Source organism: Petaurus breviceps, unplaced genomic scaffold (assembly GCF_028583685.1).
Source record: "Petaurus breviceps papuanus isolate PSGF00001 unplaced genomic scaffold, PetGlider_PUasm1.0 181, whole genome shotgun sequence".
Taxonomy (NCBI): Eukaryota; Metazoa; Chordata; class Mammalia; order Diprotodontia; family Petauridae; genus Petaurus; species Petaurus breviceps.
Genome location: NW_027185784.1, coordinates 26,175,305 through 26,191,369, shown reverse-complemented (window position 1 = coordinate 26,191,369; position 16,065 = coordinate 26,175,305). Strand labels below are relative to the sequence as shown.

Below are 16,065 nucleotides of genomic sequence, written 5' to 3'. Positions count from 1 at the left end.
GGAGATGTTAACTAGATGGCCTTTACAGCAGGACCAACTCTGAAATTCTACAGTTGAATTTCTCGATTCCATTAGAAATGGAATTAGGACAATGGTGATAAATACAATAAAACTAGCAATAAAGCCAATTTATCCCCTCATGAATTAGTAATGATAATATCTATGTATTTTAAGATTTTCAGAGTGTTTTACAAATATTGTCTGGGATAATCAGCTTGGTGGCTGTGAGGAGCTTGAAATGGTGGTGGTGGTGAATCTGAGGAAATGGGACCAATTGGGAGGCTATTAGAATGGTCCAGATGAGATCTATTAGGAGCCTAAAATAAGATGGTGGCAATGTGAATAGAGAGAAGATGGATATGAGAGATGACAGAGTGAGAAACAAGATTGGCTTAGATATTTGGGGGTGAGTGAAGTATTAATTTAATTTAATACTAAGGTTATAAACATGAATGACTAGAAGGATGATAGTGTTCTTGACAGAAATAGGGAAATCTGAAAGAAGAGGAAGAGAATGGAAGAGGCATTTACATGGCATCGACAATGTCTCAGGTACTTTATATTATCTCATTCGAACCTCACAACAACCCTGAGAGATAGGTGTTATCATTACCCCTGTTTTTCACTTGAGGAAAATGAGTCAAACTCTGTGTCCAGGCTCCAGGAAGTGTCTGAGGCTAGATTTGAACTCAGGCCCTCCTGATTCCAGGCCCTGAGCTCTATCCACCACACCCTGATAGGAATAACTTGGACACTGTCTATAGGGTTATTCTCTTTTTAAAGTTAGCCAAGAGGTAACAGAATATGAATGAGCTTCAATGAGAAAACACCATGCTAGGGAAACAAGCTTCTCCTAATTTATCCCAAATTGCTCTTGGTAACATCTCTTGAGAAGTTTACCTTGTAGCCTTGACCGTTGTGATTTCGAGAAAATGGATAAAATGCCCCAACCTGCATCCACCGCCTGCACAGTTCTTCTGAGACATCATCAGCATAACCACAGATGTCAGGGCCCACCTGGAATCATCACAAATCACAGACATGGGTCTTTTTGGGCCATAAGATTTTTTTTTGTTTGTTTTAAATCTTTTTTTTTTTTTAGCATTCTCGCTACACTTCTATCATTTTGTCATTGCCTTCTGGTGATCCCTTCCCTGTGATGTAAGCATATTTTAACCATAGCATTTTTTTCCTGACTCCCATTATGATAAAAATGACATCTCAGCACTTAAACAATGCTGGACTCTCTCTAGAAAGCACTTCATACTAGAAATAAAGGAAGATCTTGGCCAATATTATTCTGGATGAAACATTTATCCCCAGTAGAGAAGCTTGCAGCTTTCTAGAGGTGATGCTTTCTATAGCCTATGTTTGGTGGAAAGGTGGAAAGCTTACCATAGGGATGCCAAACAGGTTGAACTCAAGCATGCCAGGTAGAGACCAACGAAGGTCATTCCATGTGGCTGCATTGTCCCCCAGCCAATGGGCTGCAAATTTGCCCGACCCGGCAAAGGTAGAGCGTGTCACAATAAAGCTTCTTTTATTAGGAAAGACAGTTTTTACAGCCCTGCAAAGGAAAAATGAAGAGATAGGCAACTAAACAGTTTTACCCACCTTCAGGAGTTGAGCAAAAATAATGCTGATTCTGATTTTATTAATTTCAAAAACAAAAACTCCACAGGCCTACACTGACACAGGAATAAATTTTTGCTTTTGTCCAGGCCTGTGATTTCATTGTTGTAAAGAATCCTTGGTGAAGAAACTTCCTCTACAATTCAGATTGGCAATTGATCTATAATTTCTCATTTTAGAAAACTATCTGTAGCAACAAAAGGTTAAGGGACTTGTTAAGTCATTTTTCAGTAGTGTCCGAATCTTTGTTGGCCCCATTTGGGGTTTTCTAGGCAAAGATACTGGAGTGGTTTGCCATTTCCTTTTGCAGCTCATTTTATAGATGAGGAAACTGAGGCAAAGAGAGTTAAGTGACTTATACAGGGTCACACAGCTAGAGTAAGCGTCTGAAGCCAAATTTGAATTCAAGAAGAGTAGTCTTCCCAACTCTAGGCCAGGACTTAACCAGGGTTGTATGAAAGGAAAAAAGGAACTGAACTGAAGTCTCCAGAATAACAATGGTAATGTCTAAGGTCACATTTGAGCTCAGATCTTCCTGACCCCAGACACAGCCTTCTATCTCCTGAGGCCACCTCTATAGCAAATGTAATTTTCTGCTTCTCAGAGATAGAGATAGAGACAGAAATAGAGGTCAGAGTTCAGAGATAGAGCCAGAAACAAGAATCTTGGATGGAATATTGTTTTAAACAAGTAGGCCACTGGCCAGGATTTACAACTCACTCTGTCAAATAGGAACTTTCCTTGTAATGACAGCAGTTATATGAACCACTTAAGATAAACTATACTTCCACTAGTTTTGTATAGACTTCAGCCATAGTCCTTGGATACATGTGACTTGTGACCTTAGGAGATGGAAGAGGTTTTTGAATGACTGAATATTAAATATTCATCTTGAGTGAATGAAGTACTCGAGGGACTGAGAGAAAGAATGTCTTCAACTGTCCCTCACCTTCAATTCCCAAGATTCATACAGGGAGACAGAACATTGCTAATGATAACACTCATTTCTCTGACTCATTTCCATGTTGTTGGAAGTTTCAGGGAAAAGAAAAGGACAAATGGGGGGACTTTTTCTTTAGGGGAAGATTTCTTGCCATTGATTCATTTCCAAAGTCAAAATGCCCTTCTCTGAGTCAACAATTCTATCTCATTGCCCACTTCAAAGACTGGATTAAAAAATGAAACTTAATAAAAAGACCTACTTGACAAAATTATTTCCAAATGCTGGCTGTTTTCCTACTTCTTTAAAACAACATTCTGCCCAAGATTCTTGTCCTTTGCTACTGGTTGCCGTGGGATCTGACCTGTACACCAAACACTCCACTGGGATGCCAGAGGACCAGAACTATGGATCCTTGGTGGCCTTTTAAAATTCTGCCCCTTGATGATGCTCTCTCCCCTACATCTTTCTTGGCTGTTATATTTATTCAAACTGAATTTCAATCATTCAAAAAGCCACTGACAAGGTTCTAGATCAAAGGTTATTTATAATTTTAATAATTCAGTACTGAATGGGGAAATGATTTGCCATAGTAGAGAAAATGATAAGAGAAAGAGATCAAAGATTAGTAATAGGGATAGGTCTTTCCCCAGTAGAAATGTTTCTTTATCCTTAACCTTAGCTCCCTTTCTCCAACCATGCCCTTCTTGATGCAAAACATGCCTCCATTCCATAACAAATTATTTAAATTAGTGAATATTTTGCATACACTAGGTTATTAACATTTTCCTTTTTTGGACCAGCTCCTCTGCCCCCCTACATTGTGTTTCTAAAAGCATGAGTCTTTTGCTCTCCATACACCCTAAGTCTCTGGTACCACATAGTACAGAAGAGGGGACGTTGGCAAACAAGTGTCAGCTGAAACCACAGATGCTTTGATGAACACAGTTTGATAAAGGCTGCCCTTACTCTTCTGTTGCGATTGCCATGGAGTAGCCGTACAGACTGTGGACATCATAGTGTTTGCCCCAGTGCTGAACTGCATCCATGCAAAGGGTCTTTGCAGGCAGAAAGTAATCCAGTATTCCTAAGGGAGAAAGAGGAAGCAATAGATGAAAACCTAGGTCATTATGACATTGGTCAGTCTCCAAACCGTAATCCAAAATTCAAGTCCTCAGGAAAGTTTATGCTATGTAATTTTAAAAGATGATGTCATTTCTAGCAGAAACAACACTGAATTTATAGTCATAAGAGGTGGGTTTGTCTGAGCCTCACCTTTGCTATTTAATGTCATGGATCATAGGATCACAGAGTTTAAACTTGGAAAAGACCCTGGAGACCAGCCAATCTAATCCACTAAATTTATAGATGAAGAAAATGCGGCCCAGAGGGATTAAATGATTTGCCCAGGGTCACGTGCCTTGGGTAAATCACTTAATCTTTCTGATTTTCAGTATCTCTACCTATAAACTAGGGACAATAATACTTGTACTACTTAGCTCACAGGGTAGTTATGAGAGTATAATGTATTGAATAAGCACAAAATTCTTCATGAACAACAAAGTAGCATAAAACTATGAATTGTTGTTAGTGTTGTTATGATTATTCCCCCAATATCATTTTTGCATTTCTCTGCAATAGTTGAACTACACTGAGGCATTCACACTCTCCCACCTAGAACCTCTTCTGTGTTTGTTGAATCAGGAGTCTAGGCTGCGGGTACAGTCTATGTGGAACTAAGCAAAACTAACTAGTCCTAGAAGGGAACCCATAACGTGATCAAGTGGCTCAGTGTATAAAGGGCTGTGACTGGTGTCAGGAAGACCTGAGTTCAAATCCAGTCTCAGATATTTATTAACTGTGTGACCCTGGGCAAATCACTTATCCTCAGTCTGCCTCAGTTTCATCAGCTATAAAATGAGTATCTTAATAGCACCTGCTTCTCAGGGGTTTTGTGAGGATCAAATGAGACAACATTTGTCAAATTCTTAGTACAAGAGCAAGGACTTAATAAATGCTTGTTCCCTTCTTTCCCCTCTAAACCACCCCACCCCCCATACCAGCTTTATCCTTATTACAACCACTTTCATATCAATGGGAGAAGTGTTGTGCAAGGCATCTCAGTGGATAGAGCACTGAACCTAGAATTAGGAAGACCTGAGTTTAAATCTGGCCTCATTCATTTACTAGCTGTGTGACCCTGGGCAAGTCCCTTAGCCTCTGTTTGCTTTAAGCCACTGGAGAAGGAAATGGCAAATTACTTCAGTTTCTTTGTCAAGACTACCCCACAGACAATACGGTCCATAGGGTCACAAAGAGTCAGACACAATTGAATGACTGGACGATAATAGTACAGTCACAATCAGATAAATAAGAACTTGGACAAAGCTTGAATTACCCATTCTATTGGGGATTTATTAGGCAGCATGCCTCCTCCAAATGGTTATCTATCTGACTAGCATGTATTATTATAATTAGAGATGACTTTCTAGCAAAGGTAACAGGAGGGAGGGGCAGCTGGATGGCGCAGTGAATAGAGCACCGGTCCTGGGGTGAGGAGGGACCTGAGTCCAGCCTCAGACACTTAGCACTTACTAGCTGTGTGACCTTGGGCAAGTCACTTAACCCCAATTGCCCCCCCAAAAAAAATAAAGCAAAAAAAAAGTAACAGGGGCGGCCAGGTAGCACAGCAAGTAAGAGCACCGGCTCCAGTGTTGGGACGACCTGGGAATCAAATCTGGGCTCAGATACTTAGCACCACACCCAGAAATAACTGGCCGTGTAACCTTGAGCAAGTTACTTAACCCCAATTGCTTAAAAAAAATTCTTAAAAATAAAAAAAAAAGTAACAGGAGGAATACAGCAGGAAATGTAGGTGACGTAAAAACAAAGGACAGCAATGAAAATTTATTTGAAAAACAAATCTCTACCATTCATTTGGCACTTTTCCTGCGGTGCCATGCATTGTTGGTAGTCTTTTTCTATCTGGGTTCTGCCTCCTACAAGAACAGTCCCTGTCTCTTATGCCTCTCTTTATGCTCCCAGAACCCATGATGCCTCAAACCTAAGTGCTCACCCAATTCAGCACTCTTGAATGATCTTTCAGTTGCCAAATCCAATGGCCTTTGCCCAGTATTCCTCCTCCTTTGCCACAACAACTCATGATCATTGTTGTTATTTGTCAGCAAAGATGATCATAATACTAACTAGCAAACTCGCTGCTCAGCTTTCTTGATGCCATAGTCTCCCAGGTCTCTTCTAGCTTCTCACTAACTGTTCATTTCTGGCATCTTCTTTGGTTCCATCCAGATTTCTAAATACAGGCACTGACTGAGGTTCTGCCCTTGTCCCTCTTTCCTCCTCTCTCTACTTCTTTTCCTCAGCAATAGGAGTAGTAGAAAAAGTGCTTGGTCTAGAAACAGACCTGAGTTCAAGTCTTGGATGAAATGCTCGCTTACTGTGTAACTTTAGACAAGCCACTTCACCAACCTGGACCTTTTCTTGTTTGTAAAATAAGAAAGTTCCTTCCAGGTTTATTATCATTTTCACAGTTCAACTATCATCTCCATGTAGATAATATCCAAGTCTATATCACTGGTGGTGACTTCTCTTCTGAGCTCTAATTTCACATCTCCCACTGTTTGAAGGATAACTGTATCTGCAGGTCTGGCTATGACCTCAAATTTAAAGTATATAAAACTGAGATCACCTCATCCTCCCAAGACATATTCACCTTCTGGTTTCCCTGTTTCTCTTAAGTATACCACAATCTCCCCTTCACTCATCCTCCTTGTTCCTCTCTATCCCTCTTACAATAATACTAAAGGAGGGGTAGGAGTAGTAGCTAGTATTTATATAGCATTCTAAGGTTTACAAAGTGCTTTGCAAGTTTCATCCTCACAACAACTCTGAGAGGTAAATTCTTTTATTATCCCCATTTTACAGAACAGGAAACTGAGGCACAAAAGGCAGTAAGTGACTTGTCTAGGGCCACATAACTACTATAAGTCTGAGGTCAGATTTGAACTCAAGTCTTCCTAACTCGAGGTTCGGTGCTCTTTCCACCAGGCAGTCATTAAATATTCATCTACTGATCTCTCCTCATTGTTCTTCTATCCACTTCCTCTTTCCCATTGATTCCATCCTAATCTAAGCCATCATTCCTTCTTGCCTAAATTATTGCCATTCTTTCTCCTTCAATCCATCCCATACTTCAAGTACAGGTTAATTTTCCTAAAACTTTATTTTGAACATGTCACAACTAGCTGCAACAAAAATCAATGACTCCCCATTATCTAAGAATTAAAACTCCAAACAGTTTAGCCTGACACTCAAGGTCCTGTCTGATCTTGCTCTAATAGTACTTAGTTGCCCATGATAGATTCATCTGGAAAGAGTCTATCACCTCTTTCGGGCTACAAGAGAGCATGATATAGTGGCAAGAATATGTGGCTTATATTCCAAACATCTGGATTTAGTCTCAGGATCCATCACTCACTAACAGTTTTAGATGAGTCACTTAATCTATCTGATCCTCGGTTTCTTCATCTGTAAAATGGGCTCAAAAACATACTCCTACCACCTATGTCTGACAAAACTGCCTTATAAGTTGTAAAATGTCACCAAAATATAAGCTATGATAGTGACAATGATTACAGTCACCATCATTATTTTACAATTTAGTTCTGTGGATTAGAGCTGCCTGTACCTAGAAAACCAAACTACATTCTTCTTTGTGCACATTTGTGCCTGAATCCATTAATAGAAGAGGTCCCCATCTGTCTTTGTACAATTTAGAATGACAAGCACATTTGGTTAGTTAACAATCAACATCCCATCCAAAGAACCAGCCCCATGACTTACTAGGAGTAAATGAGGGATAGTTCAGGTTGCTATTGGAGCATCCCGTAGATGAACCATCATCAAAGTTGGAAGGCTCATTCATATCCTAGAGAGACAAAAATGGAGAAATATGAAGCATTGGGTGTGACTAGTGAAACTTTTATTTTGTACTTATTTGCTTTATTTTCTTTAAAGAAATAAGGGGAATTTCCCAGTTCATTGTACCCTTTAATTATGACCCGTGGGTCTCATGGACCAAATGTGAAATGGGTTTCCAACTGCCCTGTCTTCCTGGCTAGAAAATGGCTTGCTTTGTTCTTTTGAACATAACATCTGCTGTATTTTCTCTTAGTGTTGTTCAGGCATGTCTCTTCATGACCCATTTGGGGATTTTCCTAACAAAGATACTAGAGTGGCTTCACTTCTCTTGTTGCTGTTGCAAAGGGCTGCAGTCCCCTTCTCATATTGGGGAATCCTTGCCCAGTTAGGGGAAGGGATCACAAACCAGCCTCCTTTATTCTCCAGCTTAAATATCTGCTCCCATGTATATGTTTCCTTTCCTCTACTCCCTGCTCCATCCCTGACTTTTAGCTGATCATTTGTGCATTGTCCTCCTCCATTAGAATGTAAGGTCTTTGAAAGCAGAAACCATCTTCTTTTTTGCTTGTTTTAGCATCCCCAGTGTCTAGCACACAGTAAGCACATACTAAATGCTTCTTGAATGACTGTTGCTCACACACAACATCCAATCTCTCACCTTCAATCTCTATTCTGTCCCTTAAGCCAGGAATGCACCCCCCTTCCTCTCCTCTGCTTCTTAGAATATTTGGATTCCTTCAAAGCTCAATCTCAAATATTTCCTTCTATGTGAAACTTTCCCTAATCTTCTCCACCAGGTTCTAATGCCTCCCCCTTAAATACATTACACTTACTTAGTGTGTATGTGTATATATATACATATACATATACATATATATATATATATATGGTTGTCCTGGTTCATTTTTGTCTTCAAATCTCCTGCATCTAGCACAGTGGCACAGTGGATAGAGTGTCAGGAGTAGGAAGACCTGAATTCAAATACAGTTAGACACTTCCTACCTGTGTCACCCTGGGCTAGTCACTTAACCCTGTTTGCCTCAGTTTCCTCATCTACAAAATGAGTTGGAGAAGGAAATGGTAAACCACTCCAATATGTCTGCCAAGAAGATCTCAAAAGGGGTCATGAAGAGTCAGACATGACTGAAAAATGACTGAACTTAAAAACTGGCCAGAACAGGGGACTAACAACACAGAGCTTAATAAAATATTTAACTGGTTTTTGATTCTCAGGGCTCTTCCAGGTCTGTTTCTGCCTAAGCTATTTATCTCAACATTATTTGAATAGTAAGTTACTAAAAGATATGTAATCCACTCTTCTTTTCCACCTACCCTTTCCTCCTCTCTTCTCTACCACTTGAGATATAAGAATATAAAAGGAGAAAATATTTTGACATTCTTAATATTGGTTCCCTCAACAGCCCCCATCCTGGTCACTTACAATCCAGATTCCATCAAATTTTATTTCCTCGTAGAAACGTCTGAACTCTTCCGCCCACCACTGGGCACACTTCGGATTGGTATAGTCTGGAAAGACAGTCTTGCCTGGCCATACCTGCAGTAGAGGAAGGAATTCATTGATAATAAATGCTAACACATCACAAGGAAACACAGTAGCACTCAAAAGAAGACTATAGAAATTAAATGTTTGATTATACTCTGGAATAGACCCAAGGTCTCTTCAGGCTGGGACACAAAGCATTCTATAGACTTTTAAAGTATTATTTGGTAGCAGCCAAATAGCCCTACAAATCACATTTCATGACAACGGAAGGGAAGAAAGAAGTAGGTAGGTTTGCTGTGAAAGTCAGACAAGGGAACTGTCACTTCAGTATGTAACAGCTGAATTAAATCAAATTTCCTCATACTCCAACTCATATTGCATAAAAGGAGACATTAAAGAGGCATAATCCCCTCAAAGGTGGGAATTACTTCACATCTATATTTCTATCTCCAGCACCCAACACAATATTTGGCACATGGTAGGTACTCATTTATTGAGTAATTAATTGATTGAGGACCACAAATGAGAAGAACAATAAGACTTCCACACAGAGATGCAGTACTGTCTTTCTAGTATTGGTTTAATCATGAATACTGATTCATTTCATGCGTTAATACTAGAAAATCCACTTGTTCATTCCTTGTTGACTCCCTATTACATTCCATCCAGAAATAATAATAATAACTAACATTTCCATGATGCTTACTAGGGACCAGGCGTTGTGCTAAGCACTTTACAATTACTGTCTCATTGGATCTTCACAGCAACCCTGGGAGGTAGACACTATTGTTATTCCCATTTTACAGATGGTTCACACAGCTAGTAAGTAACTGAGGCTGAATCTAGACTCACCTCTTCTTGACTGCAGGTCCAGCACCCTATCCATAGAATGACCTAGCTGCCTCCAGCCTTGTAAAATGCTTCTTAATTTTCCCAAATTCACCCTTTCTGCAAAAGACCTAATCTCTCACTTCCCAGAGCCGGATGAACACAAACAACAGGTATGACTGCCCCTTGTTGTACCTTTTCAACTCATAATATCTATCATTCGATAAGTATTCACTAAGTGCCTATGGGGGAGAGAGAAAGGGAACAGCATTTATTAAGCACCTACAATGTGCTAGGCATTGTGCTAAGTGCTTTACAAATATTGTCACATTCTATCCTCTGGTAGGTAGGTGCTATTATTATCTCCAGTTTTACAATTGGGGAAACCAAGGCAGAGGTTAAATGAGTTGTTCAGGGTCATATAACTGTATAAGGACAAATTTGAACTCAGGTCTTCCTGACTTCAGATCCAGCACTATATTCACTGTGCTATGTAGCTGCCCCCAAGAGACACCACACTAGGCACTTTCTGTACAAAGAAAAAGGACATCACAGTCCCTGATCTCGAAGCGGTTGGCTAATGCAAAGGAACAGTGGTAGAAGAATACAAGATGGAAACAGGGATGAGTTGGTTCAATTTCTCAAGCACATGAAAGTTGAAGGCAATTAGGCTAGAAAGGAAAGCTAGAGCCATGGTATGGATGGCCTTAAATACCAATCTAAAGAGATTATACTTTATCCTAAAGGCAATCGGAAAATGCCAATGTATTTTACAAGCAATGACATAATCAGGCTTGTACTTGACTACTTTGGCAGCTATGTGGAGGATGAAATGGAAAGTCAAGAGATTAACTCACTGGTCAATAAAAACTGCTCAGAAAATAGTCTGGAATAAATTAGGTTTTAACTAACATCTCATACCATGTACTAAGATAAACTCCAGATGTAAAGACCTAGGTGTGAAAAGCCACATCCTATCTAAATTAGAGGAGCAAGGGAGGCAATACCTTTTGGATGATGACTGAACAATGGATAGAGAGGATAACAGAAGATGGAATGGACAATTTTCATAAGTGCTTATGACTTACAGTAGGCACTTAATAAATGCCTACTCTTGTCTTCCTTTCTTTTGTTTACCTACAATTACAAGGCATTTTTTTCATCAATAATATCTATGCAGTTTAAAATTAAAAGAGAGTTGAGGGGGGAAAATTTAACGGTCTGATTAACGGTCTGATACCCAAGATATTTTGAAAGCTGATTCAAATATATAAGAACAAAAGTCAAAAGTCCCCAACAAATAGTCAAAGGATAGCAACAGACAATTTTGAAAGTAATAAATACAAGCTATTATTAGCCATATTAAAAATGTTCCAATCCCTAATAATGAGAAAATATATATTAAAGTAAATCTGGGGTTCTTACACTCATCAGATGGACAAAAATCATTTTAAGAAAGAAAAATGATGGTTGTTGGAGGGGCTTTAGTAAGAAAGGCATATCAATAGTGGAGCTGTGAATTCCAGAATAACCATTATGTAAAATAATTTGGAACTATAACCAAAAAATTGCTAAAGTCTTTTACCTCAAAGAAAGAAGAAAAGGATCTATATGTACAAAAATATGTATAGAAACTCTTTTTAGTAGACAAAGAACAATAAATTGAAGGGATGTTCACCAATTGATGAATGATAGAACAATTTGTGACATATGAAAGTAATAGAATATTATCATAACATAAGAAATGATGAAAGGGACCATGTCAGAAAAACCCAGAACTGATAAGGATTGAAGTAAGCAGAACTAAGGAGAACAATTTATAACATAACAACATTTAAAGCAAAACAATTTTGAAAGACTTAAGCCCTCTGATCAATGTAATAACTACTACTCTAAAAGATTGAGAATGAAGCAGGGTATCCAAGTGGCAACATGAAGATGATGGAGGCAAATGCAGAAAGCAACATAGGCATTTTTAGTAACATTTAGTATTCTCTGTATAAAGTTTTAGATAGGGAAGAATGAGAACGGGATATTAGGTTGCAGAGAGAGGAGACATGTATATAACTGTGCTCTAGGAAATTAATCCAGTCATATTGTATTGAATGGAGAAACTAGAGGCAATAGACCAATTAGACAATTAAAATAATTCAGGCACGAGGTGACGACACCCTAAAATAGAGAATGATCATACTGATGGAAAAGAAGAATGTGACAGACATTTACTTTGGTAATTTGAAAGATTTGTATAAGACTGGGGTCTGGTAGACTATACCTTTTTTAAGTTAGGAAGGGTAAATTAGGTTTTTATAATTTGTGGTTAAGTTTTAAGGAATACAAGAACATACCTTGAATCTTGAAACAGCAAAATTGTCATTACAATCTATATTATAGCAGGATTCTACTCTACAACCAAGGATCATGGAATTTGAAATCTATAGTAATAATGTCATTGCATTAGTCTGACCCCAGTTCCTCTGGAATCTCTGGTTCTCTCCCATTATTACCTCCCCAATGAGTGGCGTCACTCCATCTGATGCATTGACCCATATCTTCATGTCTGAGCCTCGGATATAAGGACCGTAGTTGAGAGAGTCAATGGCAATGGCTGGATCCTATAAGAGAATAAGACATAGAGTATAGAAACTATCTTTGAGCTAAAGGCAAAAGGAAGAGGTTTATAGGCTGGGAGGGAAAGGAGGAGCATACCACAATAATGACATATTTCTGTCCATGGTTGTGTAAATCCTCAGCAAATTCAGGTAGGTCCCTAAATAGTACTTTATCATAAGTGAAGTCCTTCTTCTCATCCATGTAGTCAATATCAGAGTACTGAACATCCTGTAAGAACAACATAGAAAGCACTATCTATGAAACATTGATAAAATCACACAAGTGCTACCAAAAAAAAAAAAAGTCAAAGTCCATCCTTATAAAATCAATCCAAAATACCCTCTCCCCCTTCATTACTCTACTCCCTTCCTCCTGTTTGGACTAACATTTTGTGGCTTTTTCTTTTGTTTTGTCTTTTTGCCTTCCAATGCCACCCTTGAGGTTTATTTTAACCTGATCCAACATATGTAAAAGCAATGAGGAAGAGTCACAGTTCTGAGTCATAAAGCTTAGTTACAGATTCGAAGGAAATAAAAGGTTTTCTCTTCCAAGGAAGACCTTCAGCTTTGTACTTTACCTTTTCATGCAGTTCCTCAAACTCACAGCCAGCTCTCTAGTACAGCATACACAAGGTCATACACTTAAGACTTAATAAATGACTAGGGCAAGGGTGGAGAACCTGGGGCCTCAAGGCCACATGTGACCAGGTGCCCATGTGTGACCTTTGAATGAATCCAAATGATTTGTTCTGTGAAGTTTGGATTCAGTCAAAGGGCCACAGGTAAGGACTGTGGCATACGGAAGTCTTGGGAGAAAACTTATATACAAACTAGGTGGCTTGGTGGTTTAAAGGGTAAACTGTTTAACCTGAAATCAGGAAGACCCAAGCTCATTTCTGGCCTCAGACATTTACTATATATTTAGCCCTAGGCAAGTCACTTAATCTCTGTTTCCTCATCTGTAAAATGGGGATAACAATTACACTTGGCTCTTAATGTTGCTTTGAGGATAAAATGAGATCATATTTACAAAGTATTTTGTAAACCTTGAAGTGCTACATAAATGTGAGCTATTATTAAATTAGATGAGCAACAAGAATACTTCCTCTCCATACTCACTTTATCTTAACAAAGACTGTTCTTGTGGAGAAGTCAATTACCCTTGATTCTCTGATTTCTGATTCTTAGTTGTGACCCCACCACCCTCCCCAACACTGTTCAACGCCCAAAGCCTTGCTCTTCCTGCCCTTTGTTCACCGAGGAAGCAGGATATTTTCAGTCTGGGTTCCCCGAATCTCCACCTCGTATCATATAACATTCCATAGAACAAGTTGTGTTTCTGACATTCTAAATGGATATATTTCCTTGGTCTTCTACTCACAGAAATTTCTAGACTCATTTCCGTTTCTTCATTGCCTCCCCAAGTCTCCATTGCAAAATTGTTGTTGTTGTTTAGTCATGTCTGATTTTTTATGACCTTCTTTTGGGGTTTTCTTGGCAAAGATGCTGGACTGGTTTGCTATTTCCTTCTCCAGCTCATTTTACAGATGAGGAAACTGAGGCAAAGAGGGCTAAATAACTTCTCCAAGATCACAGAGCTAGTAAGTGTCTGAGGTCAGATTTGAACTCAGGAAGATGAGTCTTCCTGACTACAGACCTGGCACTCTATCCACTATGCTGCCTAGCTGCTCCCCATTGCAAAATACCTTGCATATAATAGGAGCTTGATAAATATTTGGTGAAAGAAAAGAAGCCCTGTCTTTGTCTACCTATGTTATTTTCTTTATATCTCTGCTTTTCAGTTTTCTTAGGCTTTCTGTACCTCATTTTTCGAAATAAATTTCCTTCCTTCTCACATCTACCACTTCCAATTCATGACTCCTCAGTCACTGATAATAATAATAATAATTTTTAAAGCATGTTTATATAATATAAAGTGTTTTTTTTCTCATAATAGCCCTATAAAAGGTAGCTAATTCTCATTTTACATTTGAAGAAAGTGAAGAGATATTAAGTAACTTGGCCAATGTCACATATAAAAGCTGGACCTCTGACCCAAGTCCATCATATAATAATTGCCTCTCCAGCTTTGCTAGTCTGGTCACTATATACCAACTGCAAACCCTGTCCTTTCAATGGAAAATTACAGGGTAGCTAAGTGATCCAGGAGATAGAACATCGGTTCTGGAGTCAGGGGGACATGAGTTCAATTCCTGCCTCAAATATTTGACACTTATTAGCTGTATGACCCTGGGTAAGTCACTTAACCCCAATTGCCTCAACCCCCCCCAAAAAAAGCTCTTTTTTCCAATTGATAAATGGTCAAAAGATATGAACAAGCAGTTTTCATAGGAATAAATTAAAGCTATCTATAGTCATATGAAAAAGGCTCTAAATCATTATTGATTAGAAAAACGCAATCAAAACAACTTCAAGTACCACATCACACCTATAAGATTAACTAACCTGACAAACAGGAAAATTATAAATGCTGGAGAAGATGTGGGAAAATTGGAACACTAATGCATTGTTAGAGGAGTTGTAAACTGATCCAATCATTCTGAAGAGCAATTATAACTATGCCCAAAGGGTTATAAAACTGTGCAAATCCTTTGACCCAGCAATGCCACTGCTGAATCTATATCTCAAGGAAATCATAGAAATGGAGGAAAGGACCTATATGTATGAAAATATTTATAGTAGTTTTTAGTAGTGGAATTGGAAATTGAGGGGATGTCCATCAACTGGGGAATGACTGAACAAGCTGTGCTATATGAATGGGATGAAATACTATTGTGCTATAAGAAATGATGAGCAGGCAGATTTCAGAAAAACCTGAAAAGACTTATATGAACTGATGCTGAGTGAAATGAGAAGAACCAGGAGAACATTGTACATAGTGATAGCCACATTGTGCAATGACTGACTTTGATAGACTTAGCTCTTCTTAGCAATGCAAGAAACTAAGACAACTCCAAAAAACTCACAATGGAAAATGCTATCCACATCCAGAGAAAGATCTTTTTAGACAGAATCCAGATGGAAGCATACTATTTGCTCTCCTTTTCTTTTGTTGTTTTGTTTTGTTTTCTTTTTCTCATGGTGCCTCCCATTAGTTCTAATTCATCTTTACACCATGACTAATGTGAAAATATGTTTAATGTGAATGTATAAGTAGAGCCTATATCAGATTGCTAACTGTCTTGGGGAGCGGGGAGGGGAGTAAGGGGAAGAAAATTTAAAACTCAAAATCTTGTGGAAGGGAATGTTGAAAACTCAAAATTAATTAATTATTAAAAATGCACACAGTTCTTATTGTGTCTAAAGCTCAATTACATCTCAGTCACTCTCATCCCAACTAGATGGCAATTTCTCTTAGTTAATATTCTCTACATTCTCAGTAAGGTGTGTAGCATGGTGCATCATCCATGTTATTGCTGTTAAGTCATTCAGTCATGTTTGACTCTTCATGACCTTGTGGACTTCTGTCCATGAAGTTTTCTTGGCAAAGGTACTGGAGTAGTTTGCCATTTCCTTCTCCAGTGAATCATTGATCCATAGGCAAACAGGGTTAAGTGACTTGACCTAGGTCACACAGCTAGGAAGTT

The 16,065-nt window shown here is 38.7% G+C and overlaps 1 protein-coding gene across 1 annotated transcript in view; it reads right to left on the bottom strand.

Moving 5' to 3' along the window:
- The window catches only part of MGAM (maltase-glucoamylase), a 123,715-nt gene that overhangs the window by 83,752 nt on the left and 23,898 nt on the right, over nucleotides 1-16,065 (bottom strand). The window contains exons 10-16 of the mRNA XM_069087400.1: nucleotides 12,555-12,686; nucleotides 12,353-12,460; nucleotides 8,955-9,068; nucleotides 7,436-7,520; nucleotides 3,542-3,659; nucleotides 1,396-1,567; nucleotides 901-1,017 (exon numbers count right to left, since the gene is read on the bottom strand). Coding sequence (XP_068943501.1) covers nucleotides 901-1,017; nucleotides 1,396-1,567; nucleotides 3,542-3,659; nucleotides 7,436-7,520; nucleotides 8,955-9,068; nucleotides 12,353-12,460; nucleotides 12,555-12,686 — 846 coding nt within the window. The remainder of the gene's footprint in view (nucleotides 1-900; nucleotides 1,018-1,395; nucleotides 1,568-3,541; nucleotides 3,660-7,435; nucleotides 7,521-8,954; nucleotides 9,069-12,352; nucleotides 12,461-12,554; nucleotides 12,687-16,065) is intronic.